This window comes from Electrophorus electricus, chromosome 2 (genome assembly GCF_013358815.1).
Source record: "Electrophorus electricus isolate fEleEle1 chromosome 2, fEleEle1.pri, whole genome shotgun sequence".
Taxonomy (NCBI): Eukaryota; Metazoa; Chordata; class Actinopteri; order Gymnotiformes; family Gymnotidae; genus Electrophorus; species Electrophorus electricus.
The window spans coordinates 6,449,949-6,469,515 of NC_049536.1; the positions used below are offsets into that span (position 1 = coordinate 6,449,949).

Below are 19,567 nucleotides of genomic sequence, written 5' to 3' on the forward strand. Positions count from 1 at the left end.
AATTTGGTGGGCTTCCAGAATGAAATCAGCTAATAATGTTAACATTAATAAATCTGGCAAGTATATCAGCAGATTCAAGGCAGTAAAAGAAGAGACGATTGCCTTATGATACACAAGTGCTTCGAAAGTTGAGCTGCCCTTTAAAATGGTCCTAAAAGTCAAAGCAGCTGTGCTTACTCAGAAAGAAACGTCCTCTATAGTGTCTGACTGGTCACAGTGTAGAACACAAAGGTGTGTCTGTACTGGGGTAGAAGCCTGAGCTGCTCTATAACAACAGGAGCCTGCTTGCTCAGGTAACTGAGAGGTGACCCCTGGGGGGACTATTCAGCATCGCATTAGCAGATAAAGGACTGCTGGTTCTGTGACAGTCTGTACGCGTAAGGTGGCCCAAGAGGATGGCAGAGGCTCGAGAACCAGGACAGCCTTTTAGCAGTAGACAACAGAAAAGACGTCATATTTGGAGCACTGAGTGTAGCCATTTCTCATTAACGTCACCAGTGGGCAGTCTAAGGTGGGGGCCGCAGCTGACCAGGTGCTGTTATTTAGTAGATGTGGCTTCTGTGTGTGTGTGTGTGTGTGTGTGTGTGTGTGTGTGTGTGTGTGTGTGTGTGTGTGTGTGTGTGTGTGTACGTGCCTTCCTCTTCCTTGTTTTCCAGGGGTACGCTCCAGGCGATAAGGTTGCGAGCGGCACGTCCCTCCTCTGCCACAATCTTTCTCACTTTATCATGGCTGTTCGACCGCTGGAATGAGGCCTGTGCGATGAGGACATGAACACTGTGTTAGTCATGTGGGAGCTGGCGGTCAGCAGGCACGTGAGCACCACGTTTCCCCTTTGAGCCCTGGGAGCTGGCGGTCAGCAGGCATGTGAGCACCACGTTTCCCCTTTGAGCCCTGGGAGCTGGCGGTCAGCAGGCACGTGAGCACCACGTTTCCCCTTTGAGCCCTGGGAGCTGGCGGTCAGCAGGCACGTGAGCACCACGTTTCCCCTTTGAGCCCTGGGAGCTGGCGGTCAGCAATCACGTGAGCACCACGTTTCTCCATTGAGCCCCGGGAGCTGCCCTGGGACAGTCATGTGCAGGGACCTGTTCAGATGTCCCATGTTACACGGCATGGATTTGCCCTGCCTGCTAGTTTTATTCCGCTCAGAACACTGTTCACACAGGCCAGGGAGGACTAACAAATCTCACCAGTACTCATGACAGACCTTGGTAGGCACATCTCATGCTCAGGATAAGAACATTCCAGCACTTTAAAAACACTAGCCGTCCTTAAACTACACAAAAGGCTTTTTCCAAGCACCAGGAACAGAATAGGAGCACTGTTGGCGCTATAATGGGACATAACTCAATCAAGTTTGCACCTTTTGTGTTTCGCCACCGTGTGCGACAGTAGAAGGAACATGTGGATTGCACTGATGCCAGTTCTCTCTCCCCATCTCTGTCTCTCGCTCCTTGCTAATGTCATCACTTCGCACGGGTCAGGAAGCCAGTCTGCTGTCCATTCCATAAGCGCAGAGAGCCACTCATGCCGCTTAAAAAGGAGCCGTGCTTCTAGCCTCCTGAAAGCCCTTTTGTCAATGTTTCTTTTAGTATTCAACATTGGCTAATGCATTCCACTAACAGAAGGGCGATGAACGTGAAGCAGCATTTTAAGTCCTAGAAAACAATACAGAAGAGTCGTTTCCACTTTACAGTGGGACAGCATTGCCACGTATTCACAAAACCTACTACGCATCAGGACTCATGCTGGTTTGAGCATGGTTTGCTTCCATCCAACATTAACCAATTACATACAGCTGGCTGAAAAGTGACGCAACTCCAGTATTCTCCTCGATGGCGTGGCTGGATCACAACATCCCTGCCACCCGTCACTGGTAGTGCCGGGGAAGTAGACACTCTGTGACCAGCGTTAGGGTCAACAAATTCCTTACTGACCCTCAGAGCTGCAGACGACCTTTAAACTTATTACAGGCATTGCGAAATAGGCTATGCAGGGTTAGACACATTATTAGTCATGCCACAGAAATATCAAAATAAACTAGGCTACTGGTTTAAAAAATGTGCATGTAGTAGTGCTCGTCATGTCAACTTCAGCCCACTGCAGAGCAAGTCATTTTTCGCCAAAGGTTCATTAGGTTTCACACATGCATAAACAGCACACTGTCCTGGCTACAGATTGATGCCCTGAGGCTTAATATACACAAGTGACCTACTTTAGTGCAGCAAAACAGAATCTTCAGTTCAAGCCAGATTCTCTCTTCAAATACTATTCTCCAGAAGAACTGAGAATAGCACAAGTAATAAGTGCATTACCCAGATGTAAATGCAAACACAGGCAAGCAGGGCCTTGTTGCCTGCCCTTGGGCTGTCTGACGGTAAATATTTACCCCTGATTTTCTGGGCCTTGGCACACGTCAGTCAGCAGCTGAATGCAGTGGGAAGGTGCAGGGCCCCGTCAGAGCTCTGGAACTGTTTTAAGCACACATTGACTAGCACATAAAGCAAGGTGGATGCTAGTGCAGGCCAGATCAGGTCCCTCCGCTCCGAAACCTTCACCTGCTTAAAAACACCTGCAGTCTCCAGATACAGAGGCTGCCTCCACGAGCCCTGGGCACCGAGCAAGGGGAACGACCCCCTGCCTGAGTGCACCACATGCAGAGAGGCTTCCGAGCTGGCGGACTGGCTAAGCAGGGATAGGGTTTCCTGTTGTCAAGCAGGTCCAAGCAGTGAGGCATGCAGACAGAGAGAGCGTGAGGGAGAGCAGGAGAGGGAGAAGGAGTGGAGAGGAGATTAGAAAGTACATACAGAGAAGAAGTAGAGTCGGTACGCGGGTCCCTCGCTCTTCTCTGGCCCCGACATGCTTCTGCCGAGCTCTTCACACCCCCCGCTCCCCCTAGCCATCAGCGGAGTCCTGCATGGGGCAACACTGCCGTCTGACACCGGGACCAAAATAGCCACGCAGCGTCACCTCCTCTGAGCGCCCACCACTTGTCCGGCAGCATCAACTTCTCTACCGACTGGGAACAGAGAGCGCTGCTGTGAACCGGGGCAGGCTGATTGCCCTGCCTTCTCCTGGGCCAATCACAGCTGAGCTCCACAATGCTGCACTCTGCTTCGCTGAGCTTGCACGATCCCTTCCATCCTGACTGCTCAGCTGCTACCGTCCGTGCACATGGCCTCCTGCACCGTTCCTGATGCTTTTCTCTCTCTCTCTCTCTCTCTCTCTCTCTCTCTCTCTCTCTCTCTCTCTCTCTCTCTCTGTGCATGGCAGGCGGGTGCAGTCAGCCGGCCCTTGGTCACTGCTGGCAGCTGCAGCCTGTGCATGTCAGCGAGCCTGCTGTCACGCAGGCTTCACATCTGATTGGATGAGGAAGTGTGTGACTCACTCAGTGCTAGCCTCAACCACGGATGTCAACAGAGCCACGCTGATGAAAGCAAGCTGCAACGGAGCCTTCAGATGGAGAAGGGCAAGACATAAGGTTGCAAGAAAAAGGTCAGTTTTATAAAAGACATTTACATGCATAATTAGGGGAAAGCTGTTTTAAAGATGCAGTGGAACATCTAAGGTCAGAACATAAATGTCAGGAAGGCATTTAAGAAAACGCAAACCAGAGTCAAACACGCTTAATTAAAATCAATCCATAAACTGTATGCTAAAAAGATCACATTTTATTAGTCCATTCAAATAGCAGTAAACCATGTTAACTATATTTGCTATGTCTTGTTGACATCCATCCAAGTCTGATAAAGTAAGAGCTGTAAAGACATACAGACTAAAATCACTTAATATAGAGACAGACTGCAGCAGTCAGCCTCTGTACAATGAAACATGCATAAAGAGTTCAACCCCAGATATGACACTGCTTTCACCCCGTTAGGCTGCTCTTCATGGATGCCAAACAAAATCCTTAGACAGGTTTTATACAGGCAGAAAAGGCCTCAAAGGTGAAAATCTAACTAGTTTCACTTTAGACCATGTATTGCTGAATATCCTAATATTATAATTAAATTACTCGATAACCTAGACAAACTCTGTTGCCAAAAAATACAAGCATTTTGTATAGACTTTCCCTGTACAAGTTAAAAGCAAATCCACAACAAATTTTGGTTCAATTTCTTGATGATTAAGATGGGTACAACCGAGAAGGTCCAGCCAAGTGTATACCAACACACCAATTACTGACTTCGATTATTGGTTTGTATATTTCACTATTATGGCACCATGCCTAAACCCCCAGACAGAGAGACACCTGTTGTACATCGCAGTACACATTCTAAACACGCTCTGGGACTCTACTACCATAGACACAGACCAATCACGTTTCATAGGAGAGGTCAACCAAAGAGAGGCTACAAACAGCAGCCAGGGACGAGACAGTGTCAAATTAAAACTGCACAGTATTGAGTACCTGACTAAATGTTACCCCATTTGATTCTACTGCAGCGAAAAACCTAATATTATTTAAGCAACATCACACGAGACATATACTGTTGTACTGGATATCAGCATGGATGTGCAACAACGTTTGTAACAGTTAATGATCATTAACGTAATGACACCACTGTAAAGCGCAGTGAGACATGTATACTTCAGAGTCCCAGTGTGGTTATACTGTATTAGCACTCATGGAACATCTCGTCATATTAGATTACTTGCCACACAAATTTCAAAACAGTTGGTGCATGCGAGCTAATTCATTCATGCGAGTTCATTCGTTGGCATGGCAAAAGCATGGGGAATTTACCATGATACGGAAAGTATTAGGACTGCAGCCATTTCCAAAATTCATGATTGGAACACTTCCTGAACGCTTTGTTGCTCGTGGCGCTTAGGCAGCATGTGCGGCTTACCGCATCAGCCAGCCTCAAATCAGCACGTTGATTGGTGGCAGAAGATCTAGTGTATTAGCAGTGCAGGAAAAGGAGACACCACACCAGACAGTGGGAAGTGGGAGTGGGGCTGGTGCCACACACACTCACACACACACACACACACACACACACACACACGACTCGACCTCAAAAAGGAAACACTGGATTGAAAGAGGACGCAAGTGAGATGTATGCAGAGGCAGAGTCATGGCCTCTGTTTTCTATGAACGAAGCTGCTTACTCCAGAGGAGCTGAACACACAGTGGCAGAGCAGGTTGGTGGAACACCAGGGACTGTGCACTCTTTCAGGTTTGAGGCACCGTGGCTTCCCGCAGGTGAAGCTGCCAGTACTGGAGTAGCTGATTACGCCGGCAGATCGCCGAGGGCCGTGGGTAGCGGACGCGTCAGCATCAACGGTGGAGAAATGCACCGTTTGGAGCACGGGTGTGCTGATACAGCCGCACAGGTGAAAGGCTGCATTCCAGTGAGACAGACGGGCTGAGCGTGCATTCGCCGCTCTGCATGCTCAGCTGTGCGCGCTGGCCTGCAGTGACCAGCGCTCAACAAGCCAAAGGAGCCGCGGTACCAGTCGCACACGTCGCTTTGGTCCCTCTGCTCCACTGCGCTCGTGGAGAGGGTTGCGGCTTCGTGGAGAATTCACCCCTCTTCTAGTTATTGTGGCCTCTCAGCGCCAGTGTGAACGGGGCCGCCACTTACCCCTGGTACAGCTGGCATGCTTCTCACGCCGGAGCCTACTGGATTTACTTCAGCCGTCCTGATGATCAGCCACAAGCTCCGGACACCGACGGAGCTCATCTTCAGGACAGCACACTCAGAGCGGGGTACACCGTTTCCTCATATCGTGGCAGAGCAGGTAGATGAGGTGGTATATTAGTCTGGATGGGGCCCACAGGAACGGACTCGCTGCAACACCCCTGCATGGGAGAGACTGCGGCCAGCCAGGACGATGACCACATTGTTGAGATACCCACTGCCACAAACGGGGCACCCGTGGAGTTTGTGCTGGGCAAGGCGGCAGGCAAATGGAGACTGCGGCTGTGATGTGGGCACAGCAGGCTGATTGGGTCAGCAGGGCAGTGAAAACATGGGGTGGGCTGTGTGATATCTGCCACGGACCTCGGGCTGTGGGCCAGATTGGTTAAGTGGAGAGAAGCATGGTGAAGACTCCCATAATGCCATGCATTAGATCTAATGTTTAAAATGTTGCTGTTTTAGTTGGAGTTTGTGAATGTCTTCTTGTTTCATTGGTTCCTTTCCTTTTTTTAAAGTTTAACTAGGATTTTAGAAAGGTTACTTACAGTACAATGTAACTTCTCGGTCACTTAAAAAACAGGCCTGATTATAAAATTCTAAAAAGAAATTCAAAGTAAATGAAAGTACTATAAAAATTTACCTGCTTGAGTCTGTGGCACATTTTGTTGCCCTGTTGTAATGAAGGCCGAGGGAGCCATCCTACCTGGGCCTCAAGCCCAGGGCTGACAGGAGGCAGAGTACTGAACCAAAGAGCCAGCTCTCGGACATCGTGGACAGAGCAGCCATTTAACCTTCCTAAGTGATGGTATCCATCACACCTGTGTTATTATGGTGAATATAGACTGTTGGAGACTTTGGAATTTAAAAATGGTTGGGTTAATCCATTCAGAGCAGTTTCTCCAGAACAGATGTACAAGGCTGTGGAATTTGATGGGTGGAAATGGATTGCCTTCCCTGTGTTTATATTTTGACAGGACTATCCCTGGACAGGTGCCTGGGCAGGAAAGAAAAAGAGCTTTGCTCCAATTGTGCTTCACAAAAAGACTAAACAAGCCTGAATAAATGGATTTTTAGCTGCCTGCTTGATTCCCAACACATTACAGGCAGAGACTTAACATATATACAGGATTCACTTAAAAAGGTTACCACCTTTTACCCAAAGGGGCGCTGGATTTGTGCGACACCTGTTCCGAGTTCGCCGGGGGAACGTTCCCGTTACTCGTTTTCAGCGACTTGCACATATGACCACAACACCAACGACCAGCGAACTAAGCGGTCTCCTCCATATGCAGAAGCGAGACACGGCGCCGGGTTGGCCATCCAACCTCGCACTGGCCACGTCCTGTTAACCTGCCAAACCGCACGCTTATACCAAGCACCATGGTTTTAGTAAACCTTAAAATATCAACGGCGTATTGGCAAGCGTGCCAGCTGAACGGCATGCCCTACCTTCAGAGTAATGTTTACGGGCGTATTCTTGACTTTGCCTCCTCCGTGCGAGGATCCAGAGCTGTTGCTCCCAGACCTCTCCCTCCCATCACCGCTCTGACCGGCCCTCGGCCCGAGCCGGTGCGGGCCAGTGCCACGTCGACGGCAATCGTGGCGGCTGTCTTTAGACATTTACCTTTTTTTTTTTTAGCGCAGTGAACACAGCCTAAAGTCTTTCGGTGTCAATGATTAATATTACTAAGCAGCGGAACGGATGAAATTTTGACTGGGCCGTCTTTCTCTCCGCAGCCCTTAAAGCTGCCGAGCCACGAAAGCGTGCGTTATCGCCACCAGCTGGTTTGGAGAAGGCGACCGCAGCCCCAGTACACTTCTTTCTATTCTTGCTGTTCATTAAAATTTGGTATATGTTGAGCCTAAATAAAATAAATAAAAAGGTTTCTCGCTCCGATAGCTATCACCTAGTAGAGCTAGTTAGTTCATGTTCTGTCAATAACCCACTCCGTTGGTCCATTCAGTTCAGTACGCTGGAAAATAAACTATTCTAATAAGATGAGCCTGTGGTTTACTGAGATTCTGAAATATTTAGTTGTATACCAGAATCCTAGCAAACGGGATTACTGCAGCGTTGGCACAGAGATGTTCATGTAGCCTATATATTTCTTTGCAATGCCCAGACAATCAAATTTCTTCTAATAACTATCCTATGATTAGTTTTACTGGCACTGAATGATAATATTACATGTAGTTGTTTATAAGCCAGATATTTTAGGTCTGCCTGCTAGGAAAAAAATCATTGATTTTTCCTTTACTTTTTTGAGAACAATTCTGAGTCATTTCCAAAAGTAGAAACTTTGGGGGGGGGGGGGGGGGGGGGGGGGGTTCCTTCCATCTTTTTCAGCAATTTCAGCTCATTTGTAACTAATGTGAAATCAAGTCAACAACCAGCAAAAAGTAGACATTTAACACTGTTAACACATGTAAATTTACAAGACCAACATACACACTTATATATATATATATATATTCCCCCCCCCCCCATGCTTAAGTTTTTCTCGAACACCATGTTTTTAGACCTAACGCAGTTCTGATTGGCCAGCGAGTTGCCTGTTTATTTTGGTACACCTCCACACCAACAGGAGCCTACATTCTAAACGTTTGTCATGTGACTGCAGAGTGTGGCATGAAGCAAGCGGTCTAAGGTTTGTAGCATCAGTTAATGTGCAGTTGAGAGCCACAATGGGCAAAAGCAGGAATCTTGGTGACTGAACATGGCATGCCAGTTCTAGCGTGCCCAAAATCGTTATCATTCAATGAACAACTGTTTTAAAGGCATAGAGAATGTGAAATTAACAAAATCCTTCACGTTTATGATGGGCATTCTTATGTTTAAAAACAGATTGTGGATCAGAGGGGACAAAATAATAATGAAAATCAAACAAATGTCACATCCAGGCAAATAACAGCATCTCAGAATGCACCACTTAATTGACTACAAATGCCGAAGACCATGTCTGGTGTTGAGTTTGGCAAACACACAAACAAACAGGAAAGCACCTCCAATGAAAACAGGACCACTACAATAGGATCAGTGAGTACAAAAAAGTTGCCTGCTCATATAAATAAACGTAAAGGTTCTAGTCATACTGATGGGTCAGAATTTGGGGCAATACAAGCCTATGGTATCAACATTACAAGCCAGTGGTATCAGTGAGATACATGGAGAATGTCTTCATGGCACACAACAGGGCCCTGATACTGTCTGAAGATTGTCTTAACAAAAATGCTCCTTCCAGGCCAGGTTCATTTTCTCATGGCTACAGCTTATTCACAGGCAGTACACTTCCAGCATTACGACATGTAAAAATCAGCAAATGGCTCCAGGAACTTGACAGTATTCTCATTGCTTCAGACACCTGCAGTGCCCCCGTCTCAACTCCATCAAGCATTTGAGTTGAGGGGGAAAGGCCAGAGGAGTCTTTTGAAAGAATATAGCATTCCAATTTGCCAAAACTAGCCAAAGCAATCATTTCAGCATGGTAGTCCTGAACACAGCAAGCATGTTTCAGACTCCATGCCAGACCAAGTCATGCTGGAATCCAATGGAGGCAGATGTACCTAATATATGTACCTTTATAAATTGGGAACTCAGGAATGTTCAGCCCTTTTTGGTACTGATGTATACAATTTGAACCCATTTTAACTAAGCTGGCTCGAAAGGTGCTGGAGAGATTCCCCTTTTCATAGCCACACTTGCTAAGTAGCACCAAGTGATGGACAAGAGGCTCAAATAATTTTAGTCTTGGTGTTAATTACTCATTACTTGCAACCTAATAATGACCCAAGCAACTTGAACGTAGTGCCATGCGCCTGCTTTCACAGGAATGCCTTCACAATAGACCACATACTGAGACCGCAAAAAAAATTTTTTTTAAATACATTTACCATAAGCTGCATTCTACAACCACCATTCTGAGATGTAGAGTGCCAATATTGACTACTTAAAAAAGGAAAAAAGGTCTATCCAAAAAAAGAAGGTACTTCTGCTACCCAAGCAATAAGAATAAAAATCCTGACTTGTGAATTCAAAAAGGTGAATGTATACCAATTGTAATCTTCATACTGCTGTATTTCCCAGCAAAAGCTGCCCAGTTATTTATAAAAGGGTTGATGAATTTCTAACTTTTTTGTGCAAAATGTGAAAAATACTTAAAATTACAATGAACCACCTTGAAACAAGTTATCCACAAGCTACATTCATTTTCAAAAGGGGAGGGGGGGGGAAATTAACAGTCAAGGCCTTGTGTGACAATGCCATAAAACAAACAAAAACAAACCAACCCATTTCAGTCTGACTGATACATAAAAATAATGTATTAATGTCCATGGGGCAGGGGAAGAGAAAAAAAAACAAAAACAAAACAACCCCCCCCCAAACAAACAAACAAACAAAAAACAAATATCGGGGTAACACTGAATGAAATGCAGGGTCTACCCTTCAGAGAGAGGTAGAATTGTACATGATTCTTAAAACAGGACTGAGTTCAAAAGCAAGATTGAATTGCCTAGGGTAAAACACTGAACATGATGCATTTGCAGCGATTAGGCTAGTCCATGTACTGGTGCTACAATTACCAGACATTTCATAAAGAGACCAAGCATGATTTTTCACAGAAAAGCAATCAAAAGCACATAGCATATTTTACATTTTGCCTATACTTGGCATATAAAACAAACTAACAATTGAATAAAAACATTAAAACCCCCATAGAACAGAGTCAATAGTGTAAAGCAATCAGGATCAAAAAAATGTCTTGATTCGCCTGTCAAGGTCAGCCAATTATACACAAGAGGCAGAAAAAAAACAAAAAAAAAAACCCTTTGTAATTTACATCATTTTTCATACCCTCCCACCCAATATGCTACGCATTTTACAGATGACTGGATGTTCACTGTTCCTTTTTTTTTTTTTTTTTTTTTTTTAAACCAGTCTACAAGCATTTAGAAAATAAAGCATAAGAGAAGCCATTTAAAAATAAAACTTCAAACCTATAGTAAAAATCAATAAAAAGTCAGCATATCTATCAAACAAGCCTTCCAACCAAAAGGAATGCATGTTGAACTCAAGAGCAAAAGGAACGTTTTACAAACCTGACAAGAAAATACATATGTACAAATGTTATATATACATATACACACATAACTGAATATGTATATATCTATACGTCTTAATTTCATTAACTGGCCATTCCTGTTGAAAAGTCAATGGCTAGTAAGGGAGGAGTGTCCCTTTGAGCACCAAAAGGAGTGACATCAGTCCTCTTCTCTACAGCACTATATGTAAAGTCCAATTTAGGTAAAATAAGTGGGGTGGGGTAGGGGAACGACTCCAAGAGTGTCCTCTGTTGCCAAGCCATGATTTACAAATATTTGTAGAGGCCAAGCAATCAAAACTGATGAATCTTGTTCTCTCTTTCAACTACAATTCAACTTAAATGTTTATATAAAATGTATGCATACTTGAGTCATTCTTTTAAAATCTTTGACAACCCAACCCATACCCAACTAAAACATTGCCAGTAAAGGTAAATCTGTAGTTAAAATCCTCACTAGATTGCAGTCCCCCCCCCCCCCGAAAATTCCAATTTATTAAAAACAGTCACGGTTGCTTTGAAAGCTTCAGAAGCTTCAATCCGGGGGTAAAAGGTCATGCAAGCGAAACTTCTCTCTTATGTGAGGCCGAACATCCTCATTCTGCAAGGAAAAATAAGACAAGAATTACAAACCAAATAGCAAAAAGGGTCAAACAACGGTTTTCATCTGACTGTAAAAATGATGCCATGCGCACAACTGTTTTTCTAATTCCAGAAAAGACAAGGTCTCCTAGATCTGCACTCCACACTTGCCCTTGTGAATATCAGTCCAACACTGATGTGGATGTGACAAAGTAAAGATTGGGAAGGTTAAATGACAGCTCAATTAAGCACACTAAAATAAAACCTACTGAGGCACACTTACTCCAAGCTAAAACACAGAATCCAAAGAAGAGGCAAAACAGGGAAGAGAGACTAGATGGTCTACAGAACTTTATTTAATGCACATGGTATGAAGTGTTTTCCTTGCCTACTTAATGTCATGTTGAGCATTTACTGGCTTTGGGAGCTAGATCTGTAGCTTTAATTTACAAAAGGTCCACAGAAAGCTACAACACAGTAACGTTACCTATACTAAACTGCACAAGAGTTCTAGGCAGCCATTTGTATGGTAAAAAAAATTTGTCTTAAAGCTAGCTAGACACCACAAAGATTGTTACCTGTAGTTACGTACATTTACTTAGCAGATGTATACGTATATTGTTAGTCATTTTTTTTAAAAGCACAGAGCACAAGGACATTAATGTAAAACAAAAAGCACTAAAATACAAACAATAACTGTACTGTTTTATGCCCATTGTCATACTTGTATGTAATAGATCACTGGCCTGCAATTCAGTGTTGTGCGTGTTAAAACCTTCACTTACCAATTCCACCAGCATCTCCAAAAATGGGACCAGCTTCAGCAGCTCATTGTCATTCTTATCTACAAACCAGCTCTCAATGGGAATCCCATTAGACAGCTGAAATAGAGAAAAGAGAGTCTGAACATCAAATATTCTCATAAGTACAGGCAAACAAACAGACCAACCAGCCAACCAACCAACCTGGTATGCAAAGGCTTGAGGTGAATTGTCAATTATTATGGTCTTCGACAGATCCCTCCCAAGTATGTTCAGGTCTTTGATGTAGTTTCCTTGGACGCATACACAGTGCTCGCGAAACAATCTATGTCTATTGAAGTAAAACAGAAACATCATGTACATTTACGGCATTTAGCTGACACTTTAGTAAAAGTGACTTACAATTATGACTGAGTAAAACTTGAGCAATTGAGGGTTAAGGGCCTTGCTCAGGTGCCCAGCAGTGGCAACTTGGCAGTGGTGGGGCTTGAACCAGCAACCTCCCAATTACAAGGCAAGTAACTTGTAACTACTGAGCTACCACTGCCCCTAAATATTTAAATACATAATGACCCAAAACACTGAGACCAAAACAGACATACAAGGACCAATGTTTCACTACATTTAAAAAAAAACAAAACAAAAGAAAGCAAAACTTAAAAAAAATTGTTTTTAATTAAAAAAAAAACAAAACAAAAAACCCCACAACTGACCTAACCAACTGTTTCTTAGGATCCAGAATGTTGAGCAACTTGTCAGCATAGACCTTCTTGGAAGCAGTAAAAAGAATTATCTAGAAGAGAGACATTTCATTTGAATTTTACATTTCTTACAAATGCATTTGTTCATTGAAGTATTTCCTTGACTAGTCTATACTTGATACACATCCAAATTACAGGTTTTTTTTTGTTTTTTTTTTTTAAATACATTAGTTAACCTTTAGTGTTATAATATTTCCTGGTCTTACATTTCCTCTTACATAATCATGCAAATCTTCATAGTATCAATCTGAGGAAATACTGTCCACCCATGTTCAGTAACACTTTTCCAAAGTTAAGACATGGGGATTGAGCTACTGTGGAAATTGAAGCCTCTTGAAATGTAAAGCATACCTGCATAAATAAAATAAAAATAAAATAAATAAATAAATCTAACCTCATAAATTTGAGACATGCGTTCCAGGAATTCTCTGAAGAATGGTCGCAACCGGACATATACCTTTAAATGAAAAAAAGTTGTGCGAATAAGGAAAACGTCCTTAAAGGAAACCTAAACAAAATAAGTTAACTTTAAAAACTAAAACCAAACATTAAAGACTATATTTATATTACAGTATATTTTAGTACAGGTTTACCATTTGTAAATTGCACTTCTGACATTAGCTGGAAGATGGCTGCAAAGTAAATTGATTTCACTGTGCCCTCAAATTAAAAGGCACTCACCTCAGAAATGCCTCAATATTTACAGCAATACATTTTGCCAAAATATTATCAAATTCAACTTGCTAAGTAGCATTTCTCTTTATAGCATACTGGGAATATTGGATGGGGCAAACATGCAAAACAGGAGGAGTGATTCACTTCTTGGATGTTGCATGACTGCTCACTTCATTCCACTCCACACCAAAATAGCTGAAATAGTAAAAGTGCGGTTGCTTGAGTTGCTAGGTGCCTAGGTACAAGGAGCATACGGTTCCACTTACCACCACCACAATAATTATAATCTCTTTGCTAAGCAAAGCAAATGGTGGCTTTTGAGAAGTTAGGAATATTTATTTTTTTCTTTTATGCCAATACTGCTTGATCCCATGAGCATAATGCATACAAAAAGCTCTTAAATTTCATGGTGATGTTTGATGACACTTGGTTAACTGTTTGTTTTCTTATTATGCAAGGACTATAAAACACATGGAAATTTTTCAAAAGTTTGAAGGGGATAGCATCGGTCAAACTACAGCCCATTTAGCCTACTTCACCCCCTGCACCCTCCCCCATAAACTAACTAAAAAACAACCCGCAGCTTAAAACCATCCTTCAAAGAAACGCTAGTTAACTACAAAAAGACACATGGTAATGGTACCTTAGCTACATGGACGCTACAGCCATGATTGCCATTTACAATTGGTAGAAGTGACCTCAAAAGAAGTTACCAAACAGTCAGGTCTCATTAGCTGCCAGTAACCTCCGAGTCATTTCGACTAACTGACAAGAAATAACTAGTTTTACAATATGATGAATTAAAAAGGTCATATTTGTTACATTTATCAACGCCATTAAACTATACTTACATTACCACAACATTATTGCTAAACATGGTGCAAGACCCAGAGAACATACAGTAAAAAATGTTGTATGATACTAACCTAGTATTAAAATTAACATTCTGAAAGTGGAGAGAAAAAAAACAAAAACAGCACAGAAAATACTAACAAACTGGTAGATTCACATAGCTGAGAATTTTAGGTCTACACCCAAAGCTTCAATAAGCGTTCTTGATTGACGACCTGCTGTCACAGACTTCCACTGTGCTACTCTACCGCTGCTACAGAGCCAAAAACGATGATGTTAAGGGAAATCAGAATCATACAACTACGCATGTATAAACCTACTAATGACTATTTTGTATATTATTCTAAATTTTCAACAATTGCAGGTTTTCAAAGTTTTCCCATCAAGGTGAAAATGAGACTCTGAAGACACAAATGGCCATTTCTGGACAGTGCAAAATTTAATGGACGTCACTGCAAACAAATTTAACCTAGACAGTGACAACTTGGCCCATGTTGGGCAAGGCTTATGCAAGTTAAACCTCACAATAGGATCAACCATTATATACTAAAGAATGGAGAAATTCTGACAAAAATAAATTGGCCTTTTTTGGGACAATATCTGTACATGTACATTGTGTGATCAGAAGAGGAAGCTTAAATTAAAGGAAAATTTACTTCTAATCAAAGTTTCTTGTGGATTTGTCACTTATACCCAAATATGTAGTAAGCAATTTTTGGGAGCACACATGAAGTGGGATTTAACACATGGGAGACTCGTGAGAAACCTAGAGCAGAGTGATTGTCATAAGAAGTTGCTACTCCACTACCCTCACATACTCTGACTGCCACTAAATGCTTTATAGCTTTACCTGGTAAATTACATCTTGGAAAAGCACAGGAAAGGTGAGGGCTGCATCCTCCAGCTCATTTAGGCTGCAGTGGACTAATGTCTCATCCTAAAACAAAAGGGAATACAGGAAGCTGCAATTCAGGATTTTGAATGCCAACCCAAACATTCCCCAACGTATCTGAATAGTAAAAAATTGGGTTTTAATAATGATTTAATTCATTTTTATTTTACATATAAAATGTAAACGTTGAATTGTCTTTGTATAATTAACATGGTACCTAAACTAGATTTAAACAAATCTTACCTCACCTCAAAGATATCAGAAATTATTTACTATAATGATTAGAAACCACATTTCTTAATATATCAATCCTTTTCATGGCCCAAGAAGGATCAACTTTTCATAAGGCTGTACTCACCAGATCAAGGACGAGAGAGAACTCTGGAGTACTCCTGGTCTTAAGTGGAAGTGCTGGCTTACGGGTGAGCTGCTCCTCAGTCAATGGTGGCACATGCTTAATGAAGAAGTAACTGTGAAGATCAAAGGAATTAAGCAGCGATGAACAGCATAGAGTATCAGATGACTTGCTGTTGATTGTGCTGTTATTTTCCACTCACGGATCAAAAACTTCCCAGTCTTCTTCATATGTCCCCTCTGCAGGAGGTGATGGTGGCGCATCAGGGTAATTACTGTTGGATCCAACCGCTATCAAAAAACATTGAGTGCCAGGGATATTTAGTTCTAGCTCGTTTAATCCTATTTAGACAAGACTGTCATACAAGCCTTAAATATTGATACAATGCTTGAGTAAAATAAATACTGTGATAAGTAGGAGAATAATTTGCAAATGCTCACCTGTCAAAGGTGGCATATCACCCTCAGTGACAATCTCCCCCTCCTCTGCAGCCATGTCTGTATGTAGCAGAGGTCTTGGGTTTAGTGCTGGGTCAAAGCTGATGTCTCTGCTACCATCAGTGGTAGTACTAGTAGGGGTTTCTTCCAGCTGTTCAATGTCCAGCTGCTTCACTATCTCCTCAGCCTCAACCGCCTGCCCAGGGGAGTCTGAGCCTGACGTAGCTAATGGACAAGGAAGAGATGTAGTACTAGTGCTACCCATGAAGAGATTCAAATAAAAGTGCTGCAAACAAAGTAACTGAAGACTCACCATGATAAGCCAGCCTCAGATTGATTCCAATTTATTTTTATAAAGTTTGTACTCACAGTTACAAAAACAAAACTCGAGGTGAAACAGGATGGAAATAAAAATTTGAGTGGCTACCACCTAGTCAGATTCTGCTTACTGTGTAGTTAACACAGTGACAAGTGATAGTAAAATACCTTTTAAACAGACTGCTGCAGTTGGTCAGTCAGATAACTGATAAGAATTTATTTATTTGATTTTGCTCAACACTGACTGTTTTCCGAAACAAAATTTCCAAAATGAGCCACTTCAATTATTTGTAGTCAAAGAATGGTGTTAACATTGTTTTTTCTTTAGGAAAAGAATGCAACCACCATTGACATCTTTGTATCTATAAAAGCAACAGCAACAACAAAATTTGCAATGCCGACTGGTGTCAATTCACATTTTCAGACCACTTGATATATACTGATCCTACCCACAATGTAGCACTCTTCATATGAAAAAAAAGAACAGACACAAAAAGATCCCTGTTGGCTGCATCATCAAGACATCAAATAAGAAAGGTTGACCGACCTCCCCCCCAAAAAAAGGTAAAAACAAAAAACAAAACAAAACAAACAAAAAACTCAACAGGGCGGGGGAGACTTAATTTATAATACTTACCATTTTTGTTGGCTGGTGAGAAGAAATTAAAAACAGGAGAGAAGATTGTTCCCAACAGAGTAGTGCGAGGCGGGCTGCTAGGTGCTTCTGTCTGCACCTCAAGCTTCCCATTGGGCTTCACCAGTTTACTCTCACATGCCATGGTGTCTAAAGAGATGAGACTTAGTAGTTCACATTTTGAGTGGCATTACCACAGCAAAGCATTACCTGAAGTAATGTCAATTTTGACAGCAGCCTGTAAATACACAGAAACCCCATGAAACACATATGAACACCACAAAGAAATTAGATTAAGAAAAACATTTCATTAAAAAAAAAAAAAAAAAAAAAAAAAATTCAGATTATACTTATTATGTGGTCCAATACAACATTCAGGCCACATCCACATTACTGTTAACAATGTTTAAGCCATAACACTTGACAAATACTATCGGGTTGTCCTCCAACTCACCTCCATTGGCAGGACCTTTCCTGCGAGTTCTAGGGTTAGCTCTGCTGGGCAGAATCCCAGAGGGTGGGGTGGATGTGATCAAGTTACTGTCCGAGTCACAGTCGACACGGCTTCTCTTAGCAGGGGTACACTGCTCCACCTAATGTGAGATTGGACACAGGAGTGAATACATGATTGAATACTGGAAACTCACAAAATTATTTTAAACAAACTATTAGATGGCTTACCAATGGAACAACAAAAGGCAAACTTCTCCTGCATTTATTCCAGCATATAAATAACATTGGTTGTGAAATTAATTGTACAAGAATTGAAAAAGGTAAATAAAAGGGCACCAGACCTTAACAGCATTGCCCCTAATGAATCTCTTAATGGTGGAGAAGATGCCCGTGTCGCTCTTCTGCATCCTGGCTCCTCCTGAGGGCCTTGTGTGCTCCACTTCGGAGTACTTCCTCTTGGTCTTGGTGGTCCGGGCAGGTGGGCTAGGGCTTGGCTGCTGAGATGCTTTGCGCACTCTCAGCCTCATTGTCCCAAAAGTCACATGTAAGACTAAAAAAAAACCCAAGATCCTGCACTCAACCATTTTTTAATCGCACTTTTCTGTCTTTATTATACTTTTACTATAGAAGCCTAAATAACGCTCTGATTCTTCATCAATAAAAGCGGAACAGGTCTAATAACACTGTTGACGCTCAGTGTTTCAGTCATTATTAGTATACACTAAAGCAAAACAAGAGAAGCGACCAACAACCGACTACAACTTGAACAGTGGAGAAAGTGGGCGGGGTGAAACGTCTCCTTGGATAGCATCTAGCTAGCTACTCGCCTGTTTGATCCCAAAGCCAATTATGTATTTAGCTAGGCAACTAAGACCAGCTCATTTAAAAATATGCCTAGTTTCATATTCTAAAGAAAACAAGGCTCCGTCAGCGCTGCTAGTACGAATAGGCCAACAAACGGGAATTACGATATTAACGACATTAACGAATAGGACTGGTGCGCTACTTAGCCAGCCAGCTACATGGCCAAGCATCTACGGTTCCCAGAGTAATTAGCGTACATTAGCCATTAGGACACCAAAACAAAGGCACTATCTGGCGGCCGAGAGCCGTCAAAGTCTGTGCTTCGCTTCCGCCAATTCCGTGTTAAGACGAGCACTGGTAACAGGTCGCGGCTGAAATTAATTAAGAGGAATGAAAGGGGTACACAATTCAACGTTTCATCCTGGCGTCAAACTGCGTCGCTAAGGCTAGCCGCTCACACTCCAGCTGTCTCGCGACACCGCTGGCTGCGTCGTTAGCGGGCATAACCGCGCAGCGCGAGCTCTGCCGTGTTACAGCCTCACAAGGGGAGGCAAACGCGCAAGTCACAGACATGTAGTTAACGTTTCACCGTGGGATATATTCCCCCCCACCCCTCCCGACGCAGAATATGGTGACTGCACAACCACGCCGAGGCTTTAAAAACCGTCTTGTGATGGACGAAGATTGCGGGTGGAGGTGAGATGCCGAGCCACACTGCAATCGTTTGGCGTACGGTTACATTTTTTTTTTTTACACGATAGCCGGAATGTTGACAAACCGTACACCGTTTAACGCTCCACTTACATGCCAGCGGTTACGCCAACGAAATCCTCGGGTGGCCGTAGATGTAGCCACGACGGCGGAGTCCGCTTCAAAAGTCTCCGTCCTCCGCCCGTCTATCCAGTACGAGTCGCTTTCCCACCGCTTCTTGGGGACGCCATTTCCCGCCTCCTCGCCGAGGCGCTCTTGAAGGAACCCGGATGACAATGAACGCGCATGAGCAGATGCTGGGCTTTCGCGGGGACGAGCAGTCTATGCCACGGACTGTGTATAGGAGGTACAGAAGTACGGCTCCTGCGCCCTGCGGTGTGTCAAAAATAGAAATATACAGTCAACACTGACATACGATTACGGAAAAAAGTTGTAATTTTTGTTTGTGTTTAGGGAGCTTTATCAGAAACGAAAAGGCACTCGTAGCCTATGCTGTTAGCGTTCCCGACACCTGTACCCGTGCAAAATCACTACTGCGAATGTTTCTACATTTCGTGGACATTATTAGCTGTCATTTCCATCCACTCC

General features: G+C 43.0%; 2 protein-coding genes across 7 annotated transcripts in view; both read right to left on the minus strand.

Annotated features, from left to right (window-relative positions):
• Positions 1 to 7,371, minus strand: part of scaper (S-phase cyclin A-associated protein in the ER) — a 69,769-nt gene extending 62,398 nt beyond the window's left edge. For 4 of the 6 annotated variants that reach the window (XM_035536225.1, XM_035536220.1, XM_035536222.1 and 1 more), the window contains exons 1-2: positions 7,095 to 7,371; positions 635 to 752 (exon numbers count right to left, since the gene is read on the minus strand). In XM_035536225.1, coding sequence (XP_035392118.1) covers positions 635 to 752; positions 7,095 to 7,265 — 289 coding nt within the window. In that variant the 5' untranslated portion in view covers positions 7,266 to 7,371. Of the gene's footprint in view, positions 1 to 634; positions 753 to 2,804; positions 3,141 to 7,094 lie in introns of those variants that run through there. The other 2 variants (XM_035536228.1, XM_035536221.1) reach the window with 1 other exon arrangement.
• A 3,162-nt stretch (positions 7,372 to 10,533) lies between these two features.
• On the minus strand, positions 10,534 to 19,312 carry ctdspl2a (CTD (carboxy-terminal domain, RNA polymerase II, polypeptide A) small phosphatase like 2a). Its single transcript, XM_027017138.2, has 13 exons — positions 19,073 to 19,312; positions 17,806 to 18,014; positions 17,466 to 17,604; positions 17,015 to 17,161; positions 16,063 to 16,284; positions 15,825 to 15,912; positions 15,626 to 15,737; positions 15,226 to 15,312; positions 13,243 to 13,305; positions 12,801 to 12,880; positions 12,292 to 12,418; positions 12,112 to 12,207; positions 10,534 to 11,345 (listed from the first exon to the last, which is right to left on the minus strand). The coding sequence occupies exons 2-13, from the start codon at positions 17,989 to 17,991 to the stop codon at positions 11,280 to 11,282; spliced, it is 1,413 nt and encodes a 470-aa protein (XP_026872939.2). The 5' UTR covers positions 17,992 to 18,014; positions 19,073 to 19,312; the 3' UTR covers positions 10,534 to 11,279.
• Between the last annotated feature and the right edge of the window lie 255 nt (positions 19,313 to 19,567).